The 12,847-nt window shown below is 44.8% G+C and overlaps 1 protein-coding gene across 1 annotated transcript in view; it reads left to right on the top strand.

Annotated features, from left to right (window-relative positions):
• Window positions 1-12,847, top strand: part of MYRFL (myelin regulatory factor like) — a 117,851-nt gene that overhangs the window by 69,739 nt on the left and 35,265 nt on the right. Inside the window, exons 12-13 of the mRNA XM_052640568.1 lie at window positions 6,662-6,770; window positions 7,616-7,725. Of these exons, the coding sequence (XP_052496528.1) occupies window positions 6,662-6,770; window positions 7,616-7,725 (219 nt within the window). The remainder of the gene's footprint in view (window positions 1-6,661; window positions 6,771-7,615; window positions 7,726-12,847) is intronic.

Below are 12,847 nucleotides of genomic sequence, written 5' to 3'. Positions count from 1 at the left end.
CTAGTCAGGAGTTCTGGGCTCTCCTGGCCTCTGACACGCTGGGCACAAGGCGGCTCTCCACGTCACCTGCGGGCGTGAGATACACACGGCGCTTAACAGTTATGAGCGTTGGAGTTGTTAGGTGTCTCTGCTGAAACTATAATGCAGCTCCTACCCGAGAGAATGCATTTACCTCCCAGGAGTAGTGGGCCGTGACAGCGTGACACTGGCTTCACAAGCAAGAAGTCTCCGAGGTATTTTCCACAGGCTGCTGCTTTTCTGTTGTCAGCCACTAGAGCTTGCCTTTCGTTTTCATCTCCACACTTTCATCCCCCTGTTCATCTTCTGAGCGCTGTCTTAGGTCTGTTCTTGCTCATATTTCTCCTGGGCCTCTCCACCTCCTTCCCCCCAGCCTCCCTGGTACCAGGCCTGCCAGCCACTGTCTTCCCTGCTCAGCATCCTTCTGAGAACACTTAGAGAAACTTCACCTCCTCAGTCCTCACTCAGGCAACCCCATCCATCATCCCAAGTTTCCAGGTCAAGACATTTTCCCTCTGTAATGAGGCATGCATGCCTTATAAAAATCAGAAATCAGGCCTTGAAAGCAGGAGACTACTTGTCCACTTTGGGCTTGCCTGGATAAAAATGCCTAACCTCACTGAAATGCCAGTGTCTTTGTCTATAATGTAGAGATGATGCTTCTCTGCCTAACCCCATAATTTTTAACCCATGGAGACAATAAGTACTGAATCATCTTGGAAAGTAACAAATGCTATGAAGACCTAAGGGGTCAGGATGAAAATGCCAGGTCATTCCAACCTTAATTCTGTTGCCCATTCATTGCTTCTGCCCCCTCCCCACCTTCTCACACATACTGAGTCTCCTGTAAATATTTTTGAGGCAGCGGCAGAATGGTGTTTTTAAATCTCCTTTCTGTATTCTTTCTCAGTTAATAGGAGACTTAATTTGTAAATCACTGGCCATGCTACCGGACTGCATTCCTTTCCCAGTGCAGATCTGCACGGGTTTTTCTAAACTAGCCAAGGAATGTCCTCGTTGGCTGAGAGAATCCCAGAGAAAGGCTGTAATAGCAGACTTTTATACTGATTGCAAATTTGTGGTTCATGTTAGAAGAGCTGTGACCTATTAGCTGGATGGGAACTCTCAGGGCTGGGAGGTTCTCATATACATTTCCAGATGCCAGCCTTAGATACCATGCTTCTACCTTTTAAAAAGAGATGAACTGTCTGTGCTTCAGATCACACCAACTCAAACTCATCCTTGCAACTGGCTCTACAATCCCCCACCAGGCCTTATCTAAATGTAAGCAGAAGATGACAAGTGGGGAGAGTCCTCCATAATCCCTCCTGCTACCATTTATCAAATGTCTTCATTGAATGATGTTCCTTGGTTTGAAGAAAATATATTGTCTTAAAATAACAAGGTTCCCTGGAACTTCTCAAATCCCTCCAGGAAGCTTCTCCATAAAGTACAGTGTCACCCAATCAAGGCTCTAGATGAGATGTTCCTGTGTCCCCTTCCTGCCCAGAGCAGCAGGAGGGAAGAAAGAAAAGCAAGTCCCTGGTTAGAAGGCTAGTCTGAGCCCTGATTCTGATACCTTCTTGCCCAGGAACTTTGGCCCAGACATGCTCTATGCCTCTATTTATTATTCTGTGAGTGGGGAATATGCATATTCATTTCACTCACATTAAAGGATATTTCTAAGCTCATATATGGGAAACATTTTATAGATGTATACAGCTAAGCAGATATAAATGGATATTACTATTATTGACATAAAAATGCAAGTTATATACATAATTCATCCATTATTTCACATTAATATTTTTGTCTTTCATAAGTCTATCCACACTTATAAAATGCACGCCTCTAGAAATCTTATCTATCTCATTCACCATTTATTATAGGCAAGAGAGATGATGGTAATGTTGATGATGGTGCTGACAGATACGTGAGCTTCATCTTCCCTTCTCCCTGACTCAATTTTCCCAACTTTTAAAAGAAGGCCATTCTTCAAAACATGCCAGGAAGCGAAGCTTGGTTGATCTGATTGGAAGCATAGGGCTGGAGGCTTTTTCCATTCTTTAAGGAGGCATGATAACCAGAGCTGGCTTCTGGATTAGCTGCTGTGAAACAACTGCTGTGGCTACACCTGTGCCTGGTGCTGTGATGGGAGGACAAATGGCAGCTGCTGAGTGCCTGACTGCATCTCCTCGCTCCAGGCAGTGGGGAGGGGGCTTTGCAGATAATAAGCACACAGGCACCCTGTGTGGAGAGGCCTGGAGGAGATTTCTTGGACTTATGTGGACTCATATCCAAGACACAGAGACGGTAAAGCAGATGTGACTAAAACCTGCAAAACAGAAGCTCTGGAAAATGAGATGGGCCTCTGGAAAGAGCAGTTTCACTTACCTAGACATGGCATTTACTGAGGCGATAATAACCTGGAGAAGAAACACAGCTTTTACAATGGAAACTGAGCAAAATTAGGGTGGAAAGGGTGTGCTGAGAACCAAAGGGGCATGAAGAACAGCAATGTCAATGCAAAAAATTAATAAATAAAGAAGTTCAACGTAGACTGCATCAGTCAAATTCTGTGGTAAAGGCTGAAAATAAGGCAGCAAAGGCCTAAACAAGAAAAGCCAGGGGAAAAAAAGTGAGTTAAGGCGAAATGATCCAGACCATTTCAGTTGGTCTAGAACAATGGTCTAGACCATTTCTCCCAATTGCACCAGCAATGTGCTAGTTAAAGAAAAAGTGTGATAAGCTCAAGACAGCCAAACGTGCAAAGTCTCCCTTCAGGGCCATGAGCCAAATCAGAAGTTCAGGGTGAGCTGGTGCCATTCAAGCTGCTCCTGATGGGAGACTGATAGCCTGGGCTGTGGGCCATGTGTAACGAGATCTCCCTCCCTAAACAGACTGGAGTCCGTGGTCTGTGATGTCTTCTCCGCGGTACAATGCTTGAGTTAATGGTATGGAAACCTTGAGTGTGAGATAGCATGACAGAGACAACCATTTGCATTCACAGTCAAAACTTTCCAAAGCTGCTATGGGCAAGATCAGACGCCCAGATTCACTCACTAGGCTGTTACTCAACACACACCGCTGAGCAAGGCATGGGGTTGAATGGTGGCCTGGGTACAGTTCCTAGTAGAGGATTCCAAGGAGGCACAGCCCTTGTCTCTGGGGGTTTCCCTGGGCTACTGTACATGCCACAGGGAACATGCGACTCAAGCTGTGTATATTTAGCTTTGGAAAGTCTACAATCCAGCATTAGAAGTCATGAGAGCATTTTCTTAGATAAAGATTGTTCTAGAAGGTGTTTAGCTCCCCAAGTCAACCCTTAAAGTTTTCTTTGGCCAAAAATCTGTCTGAATACAATGGTAGTAGTCCTAGTGAATCTAATTGCTATGTCTGGGAATATGTCTTCGGGGAAAACAAAGTCAAGAATCCCACTTAGACAGCAGGAGTTATATTCCCTCTGTGTAGCCTGGACTGTTGGCATGAGGGCACATTCTCCTCTGGATTCCCCCTGCAACAAAGAGACTGGCACTGCCTCCACTTTGCTCTCTGATGGGCCATCATGTAGGAACCAAGGGGATAATGAGAAGTAGGCCAAGTGGGCACAGGTCTCCCAAGAGTGCAGGGAGTCGGGGCCAGGGCGGGGCCTGGCTAACTGTCTCCTGATTGACCCTGCCTTCGATTCTGTTAGTGTCAGTGATGGTTCTGCCATTTCACTACCTCCATTCTTTCATTCCTTCTTTCCTTCCTTCAAAGTCTGGGTGCCTGTTACCTATCAGACACTGTGCCAGGTGCCCTGCAGGTTCTTAGAGGGTCAAGATCCAGGTCTCAGCCTCAGGGAAGGAACTTTCATGAAAATTTAAGCTCCAAATAAGAACTACTCCTTGAATCTCCAGGGCTTGGCATAGTATCTGGCACACAGTAGCTACTCATTTTATATTGTTGAATGAATGAAGTGGCTCACAGTGACATGTACACACAGGGCAATGTGAGACTCTGACTGCTCCATCTGGGTACAGCTGGCAAGGCTCTCCTTGCTCTGGCCTTCAGCTGTACAGTCTAGACACACCAAACTCTGCATTCGGTCGTGCAGACATAATTCAGGGGATTTGCTGCCTCAGGATTTGGCTTATGGTCTTCTTTCTGCCCAGCATCTCTGTCTTATTCTTACCCCTTCCACTCCCTTCCCTAGCTGACATCTGCCTTTGACTAATTTCTATCTTTTATTTATTTACTTATTTGGCTGCACCGGGTCTTAGCTGTAGCATGAGAAATCTTAGTTTCAGCCTGCAGGATCCAATTCCCTGACCAGGTATCAAACCTGGGCTCCCTACATTGGGAGTGTAGAGTCCCGGACCCTGGACCACCAGTGAAATCCCACTCCTATCTTAAAGTTATTAATTTATTTAATAAATATTAGTTAATCACCTACTACACGCAAGGAATCGTTATAGAAACTGGTGATATGGTGACAAACGGGAAACCATGGGCTCAAATACATCCTCACCCTCACAAGGGTATCTATTCAATAGAATGAGACCGCAGAGGTGACTCACTAGTTGTTTCGTGATGAACTGATTAATGCCTGCATGTAAGGCAGAGGGAGCCTTCCTAGTCTTGGAGGTCAAGCAATGCTTCTCTGGTGAAGGGGTGTTTTAAATTGGGGACGTGGAGGTAGAGGAGCAGGAAGGAAGCGCTTCTGAGGCAGGAAATGCCCTGAGGAAAGGTCTTGACCTTGTGGAGGGGCAGAGTGTGTTTGAGAACTGAAATAAGCCAAGGTCTCTGTTGGGCTTCACCAGCTCTGGTAAGCTCTTTTTCACAGTCCCCTGAGAATATGTTAGGTACCTCCTTGGAGTTGATGGGATTCTCTTTTCATAACTCCATCCTCACCTGCATTTTTCACATTGTAATATAATCTTATGGGATGAGTCTGTCTAGACCATGGACTTTAAAAGAGCAATCATTTTGAAGTTCCAACGCTTAGTGTAGTACCTGCTATATCAAAGGTGATTGGTGAATATTAGTCAAATGAAGCAGTGAATGAATGAATTGAACTAAGCTTTTGATGACAGCAATGATCAAAACAGCTGTGAGTTCCCTGACAAGTACCTGAAATAAAGTTGGTCTGTTTATCCAGTTAAGCACCAAGTCACAACTTCTGATACCAGCCAAATGGATGAACAGAGAGCCTTTCTAACGTTGGAAGAATTTTCCTGCTCACTCGACAGAGTGAGTGCAGGGAGGAGTTAAGGGCCAAAGCAGGGATTTCTTAAAACAACAGAAGAGCATTTCTAGTTGTTCCAACATATAGATGATGTCCAGGTGGTATATTTTTAATTGCCAAGAGATGCTGGTTTCATAATCAAGTTATGTTCCCTAAAAGAAAATTTAGGGACCCACATAGTACTGCCAACTTTTAACTTGTCAAATTAGGTCATTAAAAAAATCGATCATGCTATTACTATGAATTCATTTTTTAAAAACTCTAATTGAAAAAGAAGCCTTTGAATCAGCACATTTAGCCGTAGGAAAATTCCACTATATTGTCTTTATTGTTACCATTTTGCTAGCACCCAGGAAATTTATTTTGAGCAACTTGCAGTGACAGTTGGGAGTGTTTGAACTACTTCTGTAAGAGTGGTCAGCTCAGAGGAGGACCTCTGGTTAGGGTGGTCTAGGGGAGAAGTCATCTGTAGGAAGGAACCCTGAATTTTGAGGGACCTGCTGGTGGGTCATCTGGGCTTGCAAACTGCCCCCTGAAGAAGTTTTCTCCAGCAAGATGTCCACCAGCAATTCAATGATATATTATATACCCATTCTTCAAATGTTGTTACTTGAACTAAGCCCTGCTCTTTTAATTTATAAAGACAAGGTTGTCTGTGTTTGTTGAGTGTTTACACCGTGTGCTCCTTTGGAAATGATACCTTGCCATTTTGGACAGCACTTGTTTCTCTCCAAGGTCAGCCAGCTCCATTCTCAAAAAGATGGTTTAACTCTTAGCAGAGAGAGGTGAGGCCAGAGTAGTGAATGAGGGAGCCTTTGCCCTGTGACTTATTTAACTTTCATTTGTCTTCGGCTTTGCTGGCTCTTCTCTGCTGCATGGGATTTTCCTCTGGTTTCAGCAAGCCGGGGCTGCTCTCTAGTTGCAGTGTGTGGACTTCTTATTGCGGTGGCTTCTCTCATGGAAGCACAGACTCCAGGACACTCGCGTTTCAGCAGCTGCAGCACCTGGGCTCAGTAGTTGCGGTCCCAGGATCTAGAGTGTGGGTTCAGTCGTGGTGGTGCAGGAGCTCAGTTGTTCCTCCCCATGAGGAATTGAACCCGTGTCTCCTGCACTGGCAGGTGGAATCTTTACCAGTGAGCCACCAGGGAAGTCCTTTATGTCTTTAAAAATGTTTTCCCCTGTAATTTAGCCATTTAATTCTGGCTCATTTTATAAACTAGTGGATGGAAGTCACTGACATGAATTTTGAAACTTTCGCTTCTTGGAGGAGAAAAACATAAATTTCTCTTAAAATAGTTTGAGCAAAAGGAAAGAACAGTCCCACTGCCAACATTCTTTGTCTCTCTGGGTCACTCTGAGTGTTAATTTGAATAACAAACATCTACGTGCGTGAAATCTGCTCTTTAATTCCATTAGGTTGACACAAACGAACAGCTGAGAAGAATAGCCCAAATGAGGATTGTTGAATATGACTACAAGCCTGAATTTGCATCTGCAATGGGAATAAATGCTGCCCATCAGACAGGTACACACACAAACTCGCTTCTTGATTTTATGTGCTTGACTATTCACATTTTAATTCCCACTTCATCTAGAGGCTGTATGCCCATAGCTCTTGACAGCATCCTGTCGTTCTAACATGTCCCCTGAGAAAGCTATAATCACCAGAACAGGGCAGGTTAAAGAAATTGCTGTGTCATCTTTACTCAACAACCCCCCCTGCCCCAACTCCTGCACCCCAAGGTACTGGTGGGCGATTCTGAATGCGTTGTTTCTCTTCCCCAGAGTCCTCTTGCTCATGGGATGAGGGCTAAGGGACAGATGGCAGAACAAACAGCCCTGGACAGCCTCTGGGTAGAGGGGGAAGGTGGCCAGGCTGGTGGGTCCAGTCAGAGGAAAGGCAGAGTGGTGTCTATACACCAGACCAGGAATTCTAAAGAAACAAGGACCATTTAGGGATCAGAGTCCGCCTGCAGAAAAAGAGAGAAAATTAAGCTCCAGCCTTACGTCTATGCACAGGGATTTTAAGGCACTTATCCTTTCCAACTTTGGGCTCAGAATCTCAGGAAAGAGTGGAGAAAACAACACTCCCACTTTTTAAAAAATTCATTTATTTTTTAATTGAAGGATGAATGCTTTACAAAATTGCATTGGTTTCTGCCAAACATCAACGTGAATCAGTCATAGGTATACATATTTTAATCTTAGAGTGGTTCTGGGATCCAAATTCCTCTTTTGCTTCAAATGCCTTGTAGATCAAAGCCAACACTGAGGAGGGATAAGTATCTATTTGCAAAGACATCCTGTTCACCATTCCCATTCGGGGAAAGGTCTTTTCCTGACGAAACCTGATGGAGTGTTTGTGTCTAGGAATGATCGCCCAGGAGGTGCAAGAGATCCTGCCCAGAGCTGTGAGGGAGGTTGGCGATGTCACCTGTGAAAACGGAGAGACGTTGGAGAACTTCCTCATGGTGGATAAGGTAACCCCTGAACAGATAGCTCCCCTAGGACTTGAACCCCACAAGTGAACCCCCTTCTGTGGCCAGATTATTCCATGTTCGATATTCACTGTGCCCTGAATATCCAACCAGGAAATGGGACAGTAAAAAGAATTCTTCACTGAGCTGTAGAGTAAGCAGGTATTAATTGTCTCACACTGGTCGTAGGGACCAAAAAAGAAGTCGCGTTAGGGAAAAAGGGGAAAGACCACACACAACACTGGAGACCACGGATCTTGTCCGAGGAGCAGTGGGCCTGGGAAAGTCCACTCACCCGGACTGCCCTTCATCATCATGAGAAATAGTGACAGCCAGTTTTGATTAGACTTTGTCTTGAAAAATGAGACTAAACCTTGCAAATGTGTCATTTCTCTCACATGATATCCTTTAAGTTATAATTAACACAATGTGCTCCTCTTAGAATGATTGAAGACTGAATGAAATGTTGAATTTTTTTTTTTTTCAGCATAGGTTTTCAACAAAACTGTGTTTGACTTTCACAGCACAATCATAAAGTGGGTCATTTTTACAAAGATATTCACTAGCTTCATCTTTTTTTCCCAAGGGCCTGTCGAAATTCTTTGATATTTAAATCATTCTCTCTCTTTTTTTCAAATCGTTCTCTTGTGAAGGAAAGTCACCACCCTTGCAGATTAGTTCCTCTTCACTTGTTAAGGAGTCTGCCATTTCCTTACGAGCTGATGCTTTGGTTATGATTTGAGGGGTTCTCCCAGATCACATCTGTTAATTCTGTGAAATCCTGCATCTTTCACAAGGTTTGCAGATTCACTCTGTGGCTGATTTGCTTTCCATCGCATTATAATATTTGGTGCTAGAGGGAAGGCTGATTGACACGGGGATTTCATGGTAGTCAGAAGAGATGTTTGAGTGAAGACTAATTTGTAATTTGTCAGCTCATCGGGGCAGTGCTTCAAAAACTTCAAAGTGAGCATGAATCAGTGGCTGCTGCTGCGTCGCTTCAGTTGTGTCCGACTCTGTGAGACCCCATAGACGGCAGCCCACCAGGCTCCCCCGTCCCTGGGATTCTCCAGGCAAGAACACTGGAGTGGCTTGCCATTTCCTCCTCCAATGCATGAAAGTGAAAAGTGAAAGTGAAGTTGCTCAATCGTGTCCAACTCTTAGTGACTCCATGGACTGTAGCCCACGATCTTCTCCATCCATGGGATTTTCCAGGCAAGAGTACTGGAGTGGGGTGCCATTGGTGGGGGCGTTATTAAAATGCAGGTTTTGGTTCAGCCAGAACAGGGTGAGACCCAAGATCCTGGATTTCTAACCAGCCTCCAGGTAAAACCTATTTTGCCAGTCCTGCCGGTCAGCAAGACACATCTGGAGTAGCCAGGTAGGCCCTTTCAGTCTTCTACCTACAAGTTCTTAGACAACAATCTCTTAGATAACAGCATCAGATGGCCTGTTCACTGGGCTGCAAGGGCCGAGTAGTAGAAGTTGAGTTATTAATACTTCTTCCTGCCTCTGATTCCCTAGAGAAGGAAATGGCAACCCACTCCAGTGTTCTTGCCTGGAGAATCCCAGGGACGGGGGAGCCTGGTGGGCTGCAGTCTCGGGGGTTGCACACAGTTGGACACGACTGAGGCGACTTAGGAGCAGCAGCAGCTACCTGTACCAGGAGGAAGGAAGCCCTTTGGAATTGCGGGCAAAGAATTTTGCATAAATAAACCTTGTTTAACTAAACCTTAACTAGGTACTTCTTCACTTTGTTCTATCCCTAACCCAAATCTCTCTGTCGTGTCGCTTCTTCACAAATGTATTGTCTCTTTGTCTAACGAGTTTAGAAGTTTAGCTTGTTGCTCCGGTCATGTTTTCAGGTCTTCATTCTCTTGTGAAATTGCCCATGCATATGGAAAAACTCCTGGAGAAGGAAATGGCAACCTACTCCAGTATTCTTGCCTGGAGGATCCCACGGACAGAGGAGCCTGGCGGGCTACAGTCCATGAGATCGCATTAAATAAAATGTGCATGCATGTTAAAATAGAAAAAAAAAAAAGGCATAGGGTATGTGATTCTTATTGTCCACACTTTTTTTTTTTCTGAAGTTGTTTTTTTTTTAAATGTGGACTATTTTCAAAGTCTTTATTGGTTTTGTTACAATGTTGCTTCTGTTTTATGTTTTGGCTCTTTGGCTGCAAGGCATGTGGGATCTTAGTTCCCTGACCAGAGACCGAATCCACACCCCCTGCCCTGAAAGGCAAAGTCTTAACTACTAGACTGCCAGGGAAGTACCTCCAGGCTCTTTCTTAGCTGTGCACTGAGAAAGATGTACAGACAGACTCTTGCTTTCCTGGGCTCCTCCCTATTCATGTCGCACCATGGCAACCTTTCTTGCTTTGTCCAGGCCTGTTTGTTTTCAAGACCTGCTATAGCATTTCCTGGGCTTTGTGTGTTATAATAATAGGTGGAGATCCAATTAAGATACAAGTCTCTCCCTCTGCACTCCATTGCTCTTCTCTTTTATAAAGAAATTCTCACTGGAGCTAAAATGCAAACTAGAACCTGGAAATGTGGAAATGTTGAAATGTTGTGCTCCGTGATTGCTATATCATTTTCACCTAGACTTTGCAACTTGAAGCTGAAGTAGGAAAGAGAATTCTGGATCTTTACAGATTGTCCATACAACCAACCAAAGTTGGAGATTAGGGATGTCAGCCAAAGTTGATGTAAGCCACTCATCTTTCTCTTCTTCCTTTCTTTTTGTTTTACATATGAGTTTCACATTTTTTTTTAATGTGGACCATTTTCTAAAGCCTTTGTTGAATTTGTTGCAACATTGATTTTGCTTTCTTTATGTTTTGTTTTTTTGGTCATGATGCATGTGAGATGTTAGCTTCCCAAACAGGGATTGAACTCACATCCCTTGCATTGGAAGGTGAATCTTAACCCCTAGATGGCCAGGGAAGTACCCTTTCTCTTCTCAACAGGAGAGATGACCTTGTGAGATAAACCTCTCTTGGGTGATGTGCTGCTTCTCCAAATTTCTCATGTTTTGGGTGGCTCAGTGAAAGCCTAGCCACGGCAGATGGGGTAAGAGGACTCGGGGTTCATACTGAGAGCAAGGGAGCCTTAGTGTGGACACCATAGTCTCCTGAGCTAGGCTACTGGGGCTCTGCCTTTTGGCTTGCTCATCTGTCTCTTTACTTGTCAACTTTTAAAATTTATTTCTGTGATTCTCTGGGAACAACTGGTTCCATTTCTTGAGCGTTATTATTAGGTATACGTGGTATAATCAAAATGTCCATAATAAATGTAACAACTGCCTTAAAGGAATTCACAACGCAGTCTATATAAAGATGGGGTTCATCTTATGAAGCACCGGTTCTTGAATAATCTGCTTGTGTGTGTTTAAGACTGCATGTTAGAAGCCACCCTGCCATAACTTAGTTTGTGGCCACTTTTTCTCTTGGATTCTATTTTTCCTACAACTGTAATGTGGCAAGAATTGTCTACTTGAGTCAGGCAAAGAAAAACACTTGGTTCCTGCCTTCAAGTAGCTGTCAGTCTAAGCAGGGTGATGTGCCGGGTGCAAGAAATAAAGCTCCGAGTTAAAACATGAGATGTAATGAATCTGTGGAATGCATAGATGAAGTGTTACCTCAGTTCATAGGAAGGAGAGGGGCTCCCTGGAGACTAGGCAGGGGTTCTCAGATGGGAGGGAAGTGATGAGACTGAGAGACAAAGGAAGGGAGGCATTGGCGGGTTGTGGGGACTCAGTGTGGCCAAGGGGGGAAGCGGATCATAAAGGGCCCTCAACCTTCCTTTTTCTCATCCATAGTGTCTGTCTGACACCCAGTCCTGCTGTTCTCACTTTGGCACTATCTTGTGCATGTCAGCTCCCTTCTTTATTCTCCCCATTTTTCTCCTTGGCTATCATAGCAACCCTGTAACTGACCTACTAGATGCCAAGAGAATCATTTTCCTTAAAAACAAAACAAATATCTCATCCTATAATCCCCTTTTCCCATTGTTGAATCTTCACTGGCTTATGACTACAACCCTCCACAATCTGGATGGAATCTTCCCTTTCTAACTCATTTCCTAACACTCACACCCCTCAGCCCCCAAACACCATCTGAATGAGCTGAGACCTTCAGAATCTGATGTATCTGCACACACACGCATGTCTTGTTCCCAGCTCCTCCCCACCAGCCTTTTTTCTGCTCCTCGCACTCCAAGTTTTGTTTCTGCCTGGGAGGTGTTCTGTGGACTGGTCTCTGCCCTAAAGACCCTCCCTTCAGATGATCTCATCACTTGGATCGCAAAGCAAGACCTTCCCTGACCACCTTGGCTAAAAGAGTCTGCGGTGCTTGACTTCACTTTGTTTCTAAGATCCAGGGCTGCTGTGAGGGTGCAGAGCGCCTTGGCAGTGATTTGAAAAGGGCACTCCCTCTAGCTGGCGCAGGCCTCATGCTCCCCCTCGGCGGGGCCTCTAACACGGGACACACGGCAAACTTGCTCCCAGCATCCTGGAGACTTCTGTCCCTATCTGACATGAGCTCATTTATTTGCCTATTTGTTCTTTGCCAAGCTCCCTGGGTGGTTGTGTAAGAGCAAATCTTTCTATATTTTTCCAAACTCTATCTCCAATACTTTCTATGTGGCATTAACCCCAGGGTTCAGGGGACTATAGGATTTTGAGAGATCTTGGGTGATTGAGTTAATGAATTCCATGATGCCTGGGTTGCTCCTGTCTACACACTGCCTTAGGCCTTTGGATAGACATCTTCTAGAGTATTTGTCGCATTGTGTTATCCTTCTTTTTCTATTCAGTGTCTCCTCCACTGGACTGAGAGTTTCTCAAGGTTAGGAATGTGCCTCCTCGATCTCGTGTGCGTGTTTGTGTGTGTGGGTATGTTCAGGTTATTTTTTTATTTTTGGCTGTGCTAGGTCTTCACTGTGCTGTGTGAGCTTCTCTTGCTGTGGAGCACAGGCTCTGGAGTGCCCAGGCTCAGTAGTTGTGAGATCAATAGTTGCGGTGCATAGGCTTAGTTGCCCCATGGTATGTGGGATCTTGGTATCCCCACCAGTCATCGAACCGGCATCCCCTGCATTGGAAGGCGGATCCTTAGCCATT

This window comes from Budorcas taxicolor, chromosome 5 (genome assembly GCF_023091745.1).
Source record: "Budorcas taxicolor isolate Tak-1 chromosome 5, Takin1.1, whole genome shotgun sequence".
Lineage (NCBI taxonomy): Eukaryota > Metazoa > Chordata > Mammalia > Artiodactyla > Bovidae > Budorcas > Budorcas taxicolor.
Note: the sequence above shows the minus strand (reverse complement) of the source record. Positions and strands in the feature narration are given on the sequence as shown.